This window comes from Miscanthus floridulus, chromosome 2 (assembly GCF_019320115.1).
Source record: "Miscanthus floridulus cultivar M001 chromosome 2, ASM1932011v1, whole genome shotgun sequence".
In the NCBI taxonomy this organism is placed as follows: Eukaryota; Viridiplantae; Streptophyta; class Magnoliopsida; order Poales; family Poaceae; genus Miscanthus; species Miscanthus floridulus.
In genome coordinates this window covers 69,297,038-69,312,356 of record NC_089581.1, presented here as the reverse complement: position 1 = coordinate 69,312,356, position 15,319 = coordinate 69,297,038, and the positions used below count along the sequence as shown (strand labels likewise).

At 46.5% G+C, this 15,319-nt stretch overlaps 3 protein-coding genes across 8 annotated transcripts; all 3 read right to left on the bottom strand.

The window, feature by feature from the left end:
• Positions 1–8,842: 8,842 nt before the first annotated feature.
• LOC136539069 (uncharacterized) lies at positions 8,843–12,931 on the bottom strand. Of its 6 annotated transcripts, none has more exons than XM_066531000.1 (7): positions 12,814–12,931; positions 10,846–10,935; positions 10,656–10,769; positions 10,190–10,468; positions 9,910–10,023; positions 9,417–9,532; positions 8,843–9,294 (listed from the first exon to the last, which is right to left on the bottom strand). In XM_066531000.1, exons 2-7 carry the CDS (start codon positions 10,906–10,908, stop codon positions 9,219–9,221), a joined length of 762 nt encoding a protein of 253 aa, XP_066387097.1. In that variant the 5' UTR covers positions 10,909–10,935; positions 12,814–12,931; the 3' UTR covers positions 8,843–9,218. The 6 variants fall into 6 exon arrangements, with proteins under 6 accessions (XP_066387097.1, XP_066387101.1, XP_066387100.1 ...); XM_066531004.1 differs by having other exon boundaries at positions 9,417–9,483; XM_066531003.1 differs by having other exon boundaries at positions 9,417–9,509; positions 9,912–10,023.
• Positions 11,330–11,956, bottom strand: LOC136536682 (pentatricopeptide repeat-containing protein At5g61370, mitochondrial-like). Its single transcript, XM_066528892.1, has one exon. It carries the CDS (start codon positions 11,954–11,956, stop codon positions 11,330–11,332), a length of 627 nt encoding a protein of 208 aa, XP_066384989.1.
• On the bottom strand, positions 11,925–12,786 carry LOC136539071 (pentatricopeptide repeat-containing protein At5g61370, mitochondrial-like). The gene is made up of 2 exons (XM_066531006.1): positions 12,052–12,786; positions 11,925–11,961 (listed from the first exon to the last, which is right to left on the bottom strand). Exon 1 carries the CDS (start codon positions 12,694–12,696, stop codon positions 12,061–12,063), a length of 636 nt encoding a protein of 211 aa, XP_066387103.1. The 5' UTR covers positions 12,697–12,786; the 3' UTR covers positions 11,925–11,961; positions 12,052–12,060.
• Positions 12,932–15,319: the final 2,388 nt, after the last annotated feature.

Here is a 15,319-nt window from a genome sequence, read left to right as displayed (position 1 = left end):
AGGTGCACGCAGTGGAGTTGTTATTGCAGATTCGCTTCCACCAGAGGCGATGGCTACACTTCAGCATGTTGAGCGTCTTCATGGTGGTCCATCTGGGACCCTCATGATTGGAGGACGTAGTGTTGCCATTGATGAGGTTTAGCCTTAGGGGGAGCCACAGCAATAGCAACAGCCTCAGCCAGCTCAGCAGACACAGGAGGGTGAGCAGGTCCAACAAGCTGAGGAGACAGAGCCGGCACCATAGCCATAGTTACACCGCTCTAGTAGCTCTCGTGTCCCAGTTTCACTGAGGCCAGTCACTCAGAGGAGGGGTTCTCGTCCACCGCCTCGACCACAGGGTCCACCTCCAGTGACCCATCTTGACCTGAGGGCCGCCACGACCAAGCAGGTACAACAACTAAGGTTCGTGGACTTTGAGGTGTGGTTTTCGCCTAGGAGGGATGAGAGAGCATCAGAGGGATTCTATACACCCCTACAGGAGGACTTCTACAATACCTATCTCAACAGTGGGGTAATTTTCAGATCTCAGAGGGTGTGCCATATTGACTCTATAGTTGCAATAGCTGGAGAGCATATTCGCCCCTACCTTACATATCTACTAGGGCTATCAGGTTTGATTGGATGGACCGGACTATATGTTCCATCTTGGGTTCGGCAGTTCTATGCTTCTCTCTGGATTGACCCGCATCATAGATATATTCACTTTGGATTTGGTGGCAGAGACTATTGGTTGACTAGCACCAGGGTCAGGGAGATTCTTAGACTTTAGGAGCAGCCAGTCAGACTTCACGGGGTGTGCTATGGCCAGACTGCACCTCCTAGACACCCGCATGGTGGCAACGTGCCCCCTACTGACTTGGTCCATCACTGTTTCAAGGAGCCTTTTGGCGAAGGGTCAAGGAGGAACCCCAGTGACCTTAACCCCACTACTCATGTGCTTGAGGCTATTATGATGAGGACACTACTTCCCAGGATGGGATACAGAGAGGGCTTGACTCGGATACAGCTTTGGCTTATCAACTCTCTGATGCAGCAGATAGTTTTTGATATTTGGGATCTTCTTCTGTCAGAGATGGAGGATACTATAGCTAAGGGCTTCAGAGGTCGTAGGCAGTTGCCCTATGCTCACTGGATCACCTGGCTCATCCATAGAGCAGTCACAGTGAGGCCACCAGAGATGCTTGCAGAGTATAGTGGTGCTACGACTGAGTTCCCTACCTATAACATGACACAGATGATCCATCATAGCACTCCACAGGCACCTAGTCAGCCGTGCCGTTGTCTCGATGTGCCAGAGTCTGTAGCCTAGCAGGATGATATCATCAGAGGTGTTGCAGCTACAGAGGAGGAGGAGCTTGCTCAGCAGGAGGGGATGGTCGTGAGCGACCCCAGTGACAGTTCTGATGATGACTATCAGCCCATCCCTCGGATGCCTCCTCAGCAACATGACCATGAGGCCGACAGCTCCAGCTCAGCGCCACCTGCCCCACAGACCGACCCCACTCTCCTTGCTATACTTGAGCGGATGAGGTAGGACTAAGCACGACAGGTTCAGGAGATAGCTGCTACATTTGCTTAGTTCTAGACTCGGCAGGATGAGTTCCAGCGCCAGCAGCAGCAGATCCAGCAGCAGCAGCTAGCTATACGTCAGCAGACGTAGGCTCTACAGCAGCAACAACAGGCCATGCATCAGCAGCAGATCCTCATGCAGCAGCAGCTCCTTGGATTTATGCAGCATGTTGTGACTGCTATTGGGGCTCCACCATCATAGCCTTCGCCCTAGCTTGGTTAGACTGCCACTACCTCGATGACTCCAGCATTACAGCCTAGTGGGCTTTAGAGTCAGGGACAACCACCAGCACAGTTTGCTTCTCCTACAGAGCAGGTGTCCTAGTATTTTGCTACGTCACTGCCAGCTCCACAGTTCACACCGCTTCAGACGGGCTTCACACCAGATGAGATGCCCTTGCTATTAGTGCTAGAGACCACAGTGTCCAGGAGCCTTGGTGCTTCCTTTAGTGAGTTGATAGGGATGCCTACTCCTCCATATCTACATGTCCTAGATCCTTCTACTGTTGCACCAGTCACCGGAGCTACAAAGATGCTCCCTTCCTCAGTGGCATCATCAGAGCCTACTATAGTCCTACCAGCTCGGTCTACAGTAGCTCCAGTTCCTGATCCAACCCAGACTGCTACAGCACCAATTACAGCTATAGAGGGTCAGACAGCTCAGAGTTTAGGATCAGACGATGATGGTGACCAGTTTTAGCTTGCTCCTCGTACTTCAGCGCCCGGCTCGTCCGCTGCAGCCCCGCCGACCGACCCTTAGGTTTTGGTGTTTGACGCCAAAGGGGGAGAGGGATCGAGTATGATAGATTTAGGGGGAGCGACGTATTTAGGGGGAGCTTAGTTATCTTATTAGCTTATATATTACATTTGGAGTTTTTATGTGTGATACACTATTATGCATTCATCATGTGTTTACTTTCATGCATTGAACTATATATGTGACAGTGATATCTACGTGATCATGATATATGACATGTGTGCTCTCTACTTTGAATTATTTATATGTCATATCACTTGTGCAATGCTCATTTGCCTTTGCTTCCGTGTTTTACTCCGATGCAAATGAGCTTTATTACTTGTACTCATGCTTATTTCATATCTTTTGAGTACATCATGTTGGCTTGGTTCATATAAGCTCGACTAACACCTTTGTTCTTATTGACAAAAGCTTATATGATCCAAGCATGTTAAAAACCTCAATTCTTTCACATACTCAAGGTGGTATTGTCATCAATCACCAAAAAGGGGGAGATTGAAAGTATCTAGGCCCCTAGTTGGGTTTCGGTGATTAATGATAATACAAGATTACTATGTCTAACGTATGTTTTGCAGAGGCAATTAAGTTAGGTCATGGTAATGGAGATCGATTGGGCAATCGAGGTGGTCATGCCCCTACGATGGAAATCATTTTGGTTTTCAAAGGATGGACGACAAGGTTAAGGATGATTAGTTCTAAGTGTCGATTGGAGTTGGAGAGACACTTAGAGTAGTTTAGGACTTTGTTTTTCTTTTGGCCATACTATTAAGGGGGGTATGGATGGGTAGCTTGACCTAGGTGAGTCTAGTGAGTTAGGTGTGGTCCACACTTGTTAAAACTAGTGCTAGGTAGCTCCTACATATGCCTAAGATCCAATGGAGCAAACTTCATTTACATATGATCGAGAGTTGGAAGTGAATGGAGGGTCAAATACTGACCGGACGCTGGCTTTGGTGTGATCGGACGCTGGTGCAGAGTCCAGTCAGTTTATTTGACTGAGGTGAAATCGTTCGGTGTGACCGGACGCTGAGAGGTCAAGTGACCGGACGCTGAGAGGCAGCGTCCGATCGACTCCAGTAAGGTTCCAGAGAGGGAAAAACACGACCGGACGTGTTCGGTCAGTGCTGATCGGACACTGCCCAGCGTCCAGTCACACTGTGAACACTGGAGTTCTGGGTGTACTGACCGGAGCGTCCGGTCACCCCGCAGAGGCACATAACGGTTCGTTTTTTAGCCCACGTTATAAATAGAAGCTCCACTCGTGTGTGGAGTCACTTTTGCTCATTCCAACAGCTGAGAAACACCTTAGAGAGTGCCAAGAAGAGCAAGGTCCTAGTGAGGTGATTGAGATTTAAGAATCCCAAAGAGAGCCCTCATTAGTGAAGATCAAGAGTAGCAAAGTGTGCATCCACCTTCTCATTAGGCTTGTTGTGGTCAAGTGAGAGTTCATGCTTGTTACTCTTGGTGATTGCCATCATCTAGACGGCTTGGTGGTGATTGGGAGCTTGGTGATCATCCGGAGAGCTTGTGGATGACCCAACTCACTTTGTGAGCGGTTGTGGGTGATTCACCGCGACGGAGTGTCGAAGAATCAACCCGTAGAGAGCACTTGATCCTTGCGCGGATCAAGGGGGAGCTACACCCTTGCGCGGGTGCTCCAACGAGGACTAGTGGGGAGTGGCGACTCTCCGATACCTCGGCAAAACATCGCCGCGTTCCTCTCTCTCTCTCCATTTACTTTGAGCATTTACTTTGAGCAATTCAATACTTGTCTTTACATTCATAGAATTGCCATGCTAGAGTAGGATTAGAATTTAGGTTGCAAGTTCTTTGTGCGGTAGAACACTTAGAAACACTTTCTAGGCACAAGGGGTTAATTGGGCTAACCGTAGGATTTAATTATTGGAAAGAAATTTAGAATTAGCCCAATTCACCACCCCCCTCTTGGGCATCTTGATCCTTTCACTATGCTTGGTGTTTTTATATGTTCAAAATGGGTTATAAGTTGGATTGTTTGGATTAGATAGAGTTTTTTTTTTGTCTAGTGGCTTTCTACAAGCTCTAGCTGATCCAAACATGACATTACCCATGGATCGATTGGACGAGCCTTGACTAGCATTATATTAAGTGAACTATTCTTGGGTTTGTTTCCTTCAATATGTTGCAATAGGTGTAAATGTTATTCTTCCAAATGCTTTACTTTGTTTCGTGGGGTCAACTTAAGGTTTCTTATCTTGTCCCATCAACAATAATTTTCCTCATAACATCTTGGGTAAACCTCCTGCCATAAGTCTCATGAGTTATATATGTGTCTAACACCATACATTATGCAAGGCAACATACCATAATTTATCAAAAATGATCCCCTAGTTAGCAACCAGGCAATAGCATACAAATGGTTTTCGTTTCTCTTTCCAAATGCTTCAACGAAAGGGTGGTGTAGCTCTAAATACCATGTGACGGTTTAGAGATATATTCACTATTAGTGCTACATGTCTATGTAGTGATGTTGGACTCATCCTCTCTACTACATATTTCTCTTTGTTTTTCCCAATGATAATTGAATTGTCAAGAATTAAATTGTTGCCAATATTCTTCAAATGAATCTTTCAAAATCAAAGTAGTAGTTTATCACTTTTGGGTTTAGATCCTATCTACAGATTGAGGTCCTCTTGCAATGCACCAAAGTTATCTTAGGCACATGATTGTGCTAGATTATTTTTTGTAAATCAATGAACTTATCAACCACTTTTGTAATTTAGCACTATTCGCCTAAATGGCCATCTAACCCTATAAACGTTGTGTAAACGCTACACTTTGGTAGGCCATTTCTATTTAATTTGCCATTTATAGTTTGAATAATGGCCAAACGATAGGTGACTAACTATTTAGCGTTAGGTGAACAATTTATATTAGCATTTTAAATTTTCCAAAGCAATGTTTTCCCATGGATGGCACTTTTCATTATTGCTTGTTGCAGACTTGCAATATTGTAGCAGTTATCAAAGCTTGATGACACAGACTCAGGGTGATACCTGTTTTGTACCAAGAGTATTGATAAAAACATAAAGAAATATGAAGCATGCTATTGTGAAAAGCTTGATCCATATATAATAGGTTCATGAAATCTCTTTTTTGTTAGAAAAATACCAGGATGATATAACATATATAGTTTTGGACAAGTAGTTCTTGGACAAATCATGCTTGCCTGTACGTCAATACATCATGCTAACGAGAGCTAGCCTAGCGATTTTTCATGTGTTTCCCATCTTCGCTTCTTCATTCTGTTTATAAACTTGTCAAAATCAAAAGCTTATTTGGCTGCAAGCATATCCAAAACTTAATAGTTTTCATCGCTGGAGGGAGTAATCTACCCTTTTACTAATGAAACAAGCCTCCTTTGTTTATGAAGGAAGGGTTTTGTATTAATTCAGGATCTGCGCCGGCCGGAGGGAGTACATGGACCTTATAATATGAATGATGAATATGTTTGGACCGTGGGGAGAGAAATATGGACATCCTGTGAACTAAACCATAAAGTAACAAGTAGAATTATTCTGCAAGCAAGAGATTATATATATATGATACATTTTTTTGGAATTATATATCGTATTAAGTCCTTCGCTGGCTAAGCAAAACTGGAAACAGCAAAGTACATGTCGCCCAGGTCCACGAGTACATTTTTAGTCCGATCCACGAGTGGGCATTATTAGATATGATTAGTAGTCTACTTAAAGGTGGCAATCTAGGATTTAGAGCAGCAAAGTACATGTCGCCCAGGTCGTTAGCATCTCACTAATTAAATCTATAGCATACTAAAGTACACCCTGAACATGCATTGCTGCTCCCTTTGTATAGAGCAAACCTAGCTAAAAGCCCTCCTGTCTTGTGGGCAACACTTTGACCAGAGTCATATGTTCATTAACTAGATATATACTAGAGGAGGAAGAGGGGAAACAATGTTGTTTAGTCTGCTAGTTCTTTCTGTTTTAGGGATCAAGTAGGGCATGAGGAGTAGTTAAGAATGGCTGAGTGCATAATATGTGTCAGGGGAATGGCAGGCAGGGCATGAGATGGCTGGCTTCTGTCTCTGCAAGTCTGCAGTGTGTGTACATACTATATATACGCAGTGGTAGCTAGCTAGATTCATTAAGATGCAAGTAAAGTAAAGGCCTGCAGGGGCTAGCGGCCATGCCTCCGTGCTGATCCTGATCAATGCAATTGGCGTCTAATTAAACAGATTAAGAAGAAATGCAAGTAGATGCTAATGATCGATAGATGCTAGTACTGTGGAGTATGTAGAGGGCAACTAGTAGAGGTAGGGCCCAGTGGGATGGTTAATTAGGGCGTGGAGCGTGCAGCGCCATGCGTAGATTTGCAGCTACTGGAGGTTAGGGTTGTTATGAATGTTATGATGATGGTGTTGTGGTTTTGAGCATTGAGCGTGTCGCCGTGGGGGCGGTCAAAACAGGATCTGGGCTTGCATGCACGCTTTTGCCAGAGGGGCCCGGCCCGGCCCCCTTTCTTGCTTTGGTAGCCGGCCGGCCGGTGGGAATGCATGGGATGGTCGTCACGTCAGTTCATCGACCGACCGGGATCTGCAGCACTCGAGGACCGCTGCATGCATGCGCCTCGATGCACCGCCGCCTCTGTCGAGGAAAAGGCTCAGACAGTGACGTCGGACATACTAGTATACGGCACTTTGACCATCAGCATCTTAATTATCCAAATTTTGGTACGTTTAGCGTACAAAAGATGCATCCGTAGATCCATATCTCCCATGCCTTTTTGTCGGGTATTCGATGTATAGCATAACCGAGAATATATTGCAGGAGAAAGTATTGGTGAAGGTACATATGTTGATTTTTTAAAATATTTTCTCAAACCCTAAAAAATATCTCATTAAGAGTATCGCCAGCACTTCACCAATAGCAACCCTTATCCCGTAACCTGTCATAACGGGGGGTCGGGATGAGGTAATTTCATTCCTGCTGCAGTTCCACAATAGCTATTCTTCTTTATGCCCAAAAAGAAAACACCCCATCTCCCTTTAAATAAAGGGGTTGCATCTCCCCTAATAATATGGGTCTTACAATAACTGCCTCCTTTTCTTATTCCTACACACTGAGTCAAGGCCGCCGCCGACGTCCAAACCTCCGTCCACGGCACTGCGACTGCCACACCAACGTCACCACAATGAGCAGGACCTCAGCATCGACTTCGGGCACGCCAGCCTCCGTGAAATCCACAACACGTGAGGCGCGGGAGATCCGCCGTGGCCGAGGGCGGCAACGGTGCGGGCGATATAGAAGGCGGGTGGCGCTGGATGCCATGGCAGCGATGGTCGTGTGGATGAGCTTGCGGTCGACAACCATGGTGGAGGATGTGGAGACAAGGGGCGCCAGCCATGGCCAAGTCGCAAAAGGGCGCGCGACGTGAGGCGGGGGAAGAAGATGCCCCTCTAGAGAGAGGAGAGGAAGAAAATAAAAAAAAACATAATTTGACATGTGGGTCACATATACTGGGGAAGATTATTAGTAATCTGTCCGAACATCTCCTTTGATAATTTTTTTAAAAAAAAACCAATACTATTTTATCGGAAAAATGAAGTAATGGTGAAGATCCTAAGAAACAGACAGCAGTAACCCATTTCGTAGTTGGACGCAAACTCAATGGAGCGTGCCGACGCGCGTGTGTTTAAGCGGACGGGCCCGTCCGTCTGTTCGTTGGGAAATGCATGCATGTTTCTGTTTCCCCAGTAGCAGTAGCACTGAGGACGAAGAAGATATAATAATAGCAGGCATGTTTCTGTTTCGCCAGATCGGGACCGGATGGCGGAAGCGGAAGCGGCAGCGGAAGATGGCGGAGTGGAGCTATCGAGCGAGATCGACTAACAATGTGATGATATCGCCATGCCCACTGGCCTGCACTGCAGCCTTCTTCTCCTTCTCTTCTTATTCCCTCCCTTTTGTCGCACATGCATGATACGTACTCCTGTACTATTGAATGCATGCAGTACAGTGTAGGAGTAGTCTAGTATTTTAAGTGTTGCTTGTAAGTATTTATAAATCTATAGCTAAGTTATACATAATCCAATGAGTATGAAATTTTTATTACAGTTGAATCATACAATAATTAGGCCACTATAAAAATCTCACCACAATTGGAACATAGAAACTACAGCTATGAATTCATTATAGAAAAACATAGATCTAAAACTACACCAAAAAATTTTGTACTACAGCATACTATATTATATGTTTATCGTGTAGATCTACTCATGTGGAGTTCAAAAAAATTAGATTTTCTATTTTATAATTTTTCTATGATTTATTATGATTTTTTAAAGATTCAACCGAAATAAATAAAAAAGAAAAAGACAAAACCATCGCTTATAACCAGCCAGCCAGGAAGGTAAACCGAACAGTTTTAAAAGTTTAGAGAGGTGGCTTACCCGATTTTAGAGTTCAGGGAAAAAAGCAGACTTTCACAAAACTTGAGAGAGATAATGTGGACTTTTTCCGATCGAATAATACCAACGACGAATGTCTGTCACATTCGGCCCACAAGGCCCAGCGATGAGACCCACCCACCCTTGTCCACAGCACTAGCAACACATTTGCCATGATCAATTCAATGGAGGGCACAAACAAGCACACGACACCACTGACCCCAACGTCTCCAAGTTACTCCGTATTTTGCACAAGAAATAAATAAAACTTCTACCACTTCTGGACGAAACGACGCTGCTTCTGAGTTCTGACCAAATGGTGGTGGTGGGCAACGTAGTTCCAAATTTCCATCCACAAAACGTTACAGCAGCCAAAGCAACTCACCCGCTACAAGCAAGCAACCAAATGGTGGTACAGTACTCTCAGTTTAGTTCGTCTTTCTAATAGCATCCAGCCATTCCAAGCCACAGATTTTTCTTCATCCGACCATGGTGCGCTTCCTGCCCCGTTGCCTCACTGTAAAAAATTTTCGATTGCAAAGAGTACATAAGGTCATTAGTTCATTACTCACGTCAGCACAGCTACATAAAACAGCAACAAAGGCCATACTCTGCCACAGGACCAGGACCGCGCCATACCTAGAGCCAGCTTGTTCTGGGTCGAGCACCACTGCTTCGAAGCCTTTCTGTACGCCGCCAGGATTTTCTCCATCCGGTTCATCATCAAAATCAGTGTTGTTACCCACATAAGTTTGCTGAGGCATGATCAACACAACATAACAAACCAGCATAGAACCCATAGGGAACAAGATGCCACAACAAAAGGAAATTTCATAAATCCACATGGCAAATGGACTAATTCTGTCCAGTATAGTCGAAAATGTTTGCACAGATCAGTCGGACCCAAGTGCATAGTAACAGTCAAGCAAAACCAAATATTGACCAAAAATTTCATGATTGATGAATCCAATATTGTGGGCTGCTTATGTAACCTTAACCCGTATACGCCATTGGCCTCCCCAAAATAAAGTCACGGAATAATTTCCCTGTGCCATAGCTAGTATAAAGGAATCAATGCACGCATATAATCAGAAAAAGGCAACATGAATATCAATTTATGCAGTCTCCTCACCACATCCCCACAGGACGAATGCATGGAAATCAAAGCTCTCTCTAGCACATATAGATCCACCGCTTTGTCCTCAGGAATTGTTGATGTGAAACTCAGACCAAAATCAATAAGAACCTGCCAAGATTAACATATATAAGTTGCAAATCAATGGCCACGATGCAACTCCGCCGGGTCGCCGGGTCGAGTGCTGCTGATCTTGATTATCATAAGCTTGACTTCATAGCACAATAAAGTGAATACATTAAATAGAAGGTGTTGACGAAAAGGATATTGTACCCACCAATTGATTGTTACTGTTCTTGATTATCATGTTGGACGTGGTCAAATCACCATGAACAAGGCCTCCATCATGTAGTTTACTGACGGCATTTCCTATCTGTGTGGCAATATCATTCAGGCGTTCCTCATTAACCCCATCTGAACCAAACCCAAGAAGCATATCCTTGACAGACAAGCCGTCCACATACTCAAAGGTCAAAGTATGCAGAACTGGATCCACAGCATAAAGTACTGGGGTAGGAACACCAAGCCTTCTTGCTTTTGTCATGCACCGAGCTTCCTGCGCATGGAGAAGACCATACTAATATAATATACTAAGCTAAATCTCAGTAATATCAGTTGTTATGTTTGCCACCAAAAATAGGTAACCATCCCAAGATTGACATTTCACATACAAACAAAAGTAGATTTTTTTACACGTGGAGAAAAGAAAATCTGATAATAACATGTTGGTTAGAGAGACTAACTGCATTCAAGCGCTTTAGAGTCAACTTCGAGTCCAACAATGGGTGCCGGTACTTTTTCGAAAAGCGCTCTTTGATTACACATTTTCGTCCCACAAATGTCGAAGCAAATACCCTCTGCAGAGAAGCAAACAAACTATTTAGAAAGCAAGCAAAAGGACAAGCAGCAACTACATATCGACTCTTGGCTCACCCCTTCTGCCCCCTGCTTCAGTAGTACGCCAAAATCTTGTTCTTGCTCCTGAGACGTATCCATGAAGCCTAATAATCACTTGAAACAAAGCTGCGATGGATGAAGTAAAAAAAGAAAAATTAAAGAATGCCAAACAGACATTAAAAAGGGAACAACAAATGTAATAGACAAACCGAAATCACGAGAACCAGCTGTTCGGCCAGATTACCAGTCATTTCAAACTAGTTTTAGGAGAGCTGTTTCAAAACTACCAAAAATTGCTAGGCTACAGGTTCCATGTCTTTTGCTGTAGCTGCTAGTCGTGGGATGGTTTTAACATTTGAACTAGCACAGGTCATCATCGCAAAATTTCAAGAGTAATAAGAAGATTTGCTCAAGATGGTTTTAACATTTGAACTAGCACAGGTCATCATCACAAACTTCCAAGAGTAGTAAGAAGACTTGTTCAAGTTAACAAATTCATTAGTACCTACACTCCCTACTTCTACCTCGAGGCTGCAATAGCAGTGTTCTTTTTGGCTCCAACAGCAGTAACCTTCTTTTTTCGGGCCAAACGCTTATAGTTCTGAGGGCTTAATCTTTGTGCTGGACAAACTGGTCTGAATACCTCTGTCTTCAAGGGATCCAGCAGATCTTGTGAGCATCCTAATACAATACCACTCTTTGTAGCCTCATCCCACAGCTCTCTTCCAATTTCAAATCTACCAATCCTACAAAGTTTTTCTATAAGCAGGTCATATATACGAGCATCCACTAGTTCACACCTCTTCATAAGTTTGAACATATCAAGAGCATGGTCGATTTCCTCTGTTCCACAAAGGACGCCTATAAGACCATGGAAAAACTTAGCAGTTGGAGACACTCCACTTTCAAGCATAGCATCTACAAGCCTCTTCCCTCTAACAGTTCTCCCTGTTAAATAGAGGACCCTAACCACAAGATAGTAGCTAACCCAATCAGGGGAGCACCCTGCTTTTCCTTCTGTCATCAAGTACAAGATTCTATAAGCTTCTTTCACTCTTCTTGCTCGGCCTAAACATGAAAGTAATATGTTGAAGCTAGAAGCAGCTGGGGGAACACCACAGGACCTCATCTCTGTTAATATATCCATAGCCTCTGGAACAAGGGCAGAGGGATTGAACTTAAGGTTTCTGTGGCACACGCAATGGAGAAAATCGTTGAACGATGGCAAGCCCAACGGAGCACCTGAAGACTTCATTTCATTGAGGACTTCCCGAGCCTCCTTAGCGTTCCCATGAACGCACCAACCATGGAGGAGGCTACGTTCAACGATGCTGTGGGCTCTGCCGAGAGCTCGCTCTTATGGTGCCACACAACACCCAGTGCCTCACGAGCATAGCCCCTCTTACACAATGCCTGGATCATGGCAAGGCTGCTCGACCATACGCCATCGCCTCCAACACAGCCCCCATGCTCAGGCAGCAATCGTTGCCTCTCCAAGCCTCTAAACAGGCGAACTGCCTCATCCTCCCTCCCCGCCTTGACAAGTGCGTCGACCACGGTGGAAAATGTCTCGGGAGCTATCCTCTGCCTGTCCTTCTCAGCATCAGTAATGGCGATTCTCATCGCAGTAAGGTCCCCGGCCCACGCAAGCGCCCCAATCGCCCTGTCGAGCGCCTCCACCCCCAGCGACCCGGGGTGCCTGGACCGGCACCGCACCAAAAAGCGCAGCAACCTCCTGCCAGAGCCTCCGCCCGTCTCGCCGCACGAGTCGATCACGCGCCCCACCAGGTGCGGCGAGACGGCCACGCCCAGCCGGTCCAGCCTGCTCCCCATCTCGTCGAGGCTCCCGGACCCGAAGCACACGACGTCTCGCACCACGGCCTCCATCTCGCCGTCCCGCGGCGCGCCGGAGCACAGAGCGCGGCCGATTGGGCGGCCGCGCGGGGGGGGGGGGGGGGGGGGGGGGGGGGGGGGGGGGGGTGGCGGGTCGGGAGTGAAACTGACCTTCGGGAGGCTGCTGCTGCTGGGAGGTGCGCCAGGTCAGGCTCGCTGCGGCAGGTCGCGCCTCCGTATCTCTCCGGGCGGCGGGGTGTGGAGGCGTTGCGGTTGCGGCGGGGTTGTGCGATGAACCTCAAGCGGAAATGGAATAGAGATTAGTTAGGAGTTGTGGATTGGGCCCATGATGGGCTGCAAAAGAATGCGTTGTTGGCTCAATTATGATTCACCAGAAGCAGGCCAATAGTTAATTGTTGCGAACTGGCTGGGCTAGGTTGGGTTAGATTGGTGAAACCTACCCACCGAGATACAAATGCTTATTTTTCTAGATTTATTTTATGATTTTACGGTATTTTTAATGGTAGGCGACATGTTTATGATATATGGTAACCACACCGTTAGGCCTAGACATTTGGTTTCGGTTCTAACCAAACTTATGGAACTTTTGCAGAAAAACTAAGACATAGCAGATCAATATAAGACATCACACATAAACCAAATACAGTCTTACAAAATACAAATAAGTGAAGTACAATTCATATAATTCGGTTCTTTCGTTGATGACTTGAAATGTGGAGGTTTAAGAGTAAAGTTGTAACCTTTTGATCATGTTGATTACGCTGGGACCTGAACCGGACTACAACAACATCTATTCTTGCCATCACACAACAAGGATGAAGACTGCAGTACCAATCATGTTAGGTAGTGTTTAGTTGGTAGGATTAAAAGAGATGGATGGGAGAAACCTTTTTTTGGAAGGTGTTTGGATCAAAGACACGCGGAGACAAGTCATCCCACCTAGTATATGTAACACCCTCGGTGTTATACCATAACAACCTACTTAACCATGTCATGAGCATCATGTTTATGTGGTAATGCATATGATAAAGTGTGTAGATAAATTTCTTGTAACCTAAAATGAATAATAAAAATGTTAAATGAAAGTTGATTCAATAGCTCATGTATATCAAGTAGGGTTGAAAATTAATTTTTATTGAGCAAAAATATTATAGAACATGTGTGTGGTACTTAAATAAAGCTTGAAGTATAAACTTTGTAGATGGCAATGCAACCTTTGCTGTAGAAAAATAACATTGCTAGCCAATACTTCTAATAGCCTAGAAATGGAACTTGGAATCAAAATTCAGCTCAAAAACTTAGAAGATTTTTAAGTATATAGACAACAAGACAATGTCATGGTTGGGAAATTATTTTGTGGAATTGAGTTAAGAGGTGGTGTCATGTTTTAGCTTGGGTTGGTACCCCGATATGCTCTCTTGAGCATGGTGAAGGTGGTTTGGTTCTAAGAGCAACCGTTAGTTTTTATAGATGCTTTAAAATTCATGCACGACACGATTTCGGGCTGGCTGGCCGGGTGGGCGCGGTCACCACGTCCCGGGGGGCAGCGTCGCCACGCTGGCTCGGCCCATGCGCGCACGTGCACTGCCGCATGCGGTGGGCCAAGGCGCCTCTGGCCCGGCCATGGCCAGGCTGTAGCCGGGCGCTGCGGGGCGCTGCATTGCTGCTCCACTAGCCAACACGTCGTCATCATCGTAGCTGTCGCCTTGCCAAGCTGCCGGGACGCAGCCACTGCTGCCCTCGGCCGCTGCCATGCGATGCTGCTGCCACCATGACGTCGTGTTGCGCTGCTGCTGCTTGCCTTACCACCGAGCGCACATGAGCTGTCTCGGCTGCTCGCACTGTCGCCTCGCCTTAATGGGGCTACGGCCACGCAGGCCGCACCCCCACCTGCCTCCCCACGCGCGCACGTTGTCTGGCCGCGTTGTCACGTAGTGAGTGCGCGGACGCTACCTCGGGTCCGGCCGACCGCTTGCCACCAAAGCGAGGATGGCCAAAGCTCGAACCCATCTCCTCTCCCTGCCGCTTCCGCTGTCGGAGCCGCGCCCCACGCAATTAGCCAGCGAGAGATCACCTCAATCCAATTCAGCACGTCCGTAATTCTATCATCAAGCCCTCTCGCTGCCCGACCCTACCCAGCCTTGAAGCGTGCACGGCCAAGCTTCAATTTGGAGTCTTCCCCGCCGCCATGCCGATAAGGCCGTGCTCAGCCATAGCCGAGGGCAGCCCTCCACCTGTCCATCCTGAACCAATTCTAGTGCACTGCTAGCTTTGCTTCCATCCTCTATTTACCCTGCGCGCCTTAGCCATACCTCTACCGCTTCCCCAGCGTCGCTGATGTGACCGTGCCACCACGGTGCATCGCTGCCTGGCTTGGCCGCATGTGGCTAGCCCTCCTCCGTCATCCTCCACTCCAACCGTCACCTCGGCCAGACCCGCGGTAGTCTTCTAATGCTCGCTCGCCAACCGTCTAGGCCTATAGTTGCCTGAGCTCACCGGAGTAGTTGCGCCATCGTCGTGGATGGCCGCGCGCCGCTGTAGCCTTCCCCGGCGAGTCCCGCCACCCCTTACCGCCGTCTAGTGTAGCCACCATGGTCGGGGATTGTGACCGACCTGATAGGTGGGTCGGCGCAAGTCCTAGGTGGTCACTGCGGCC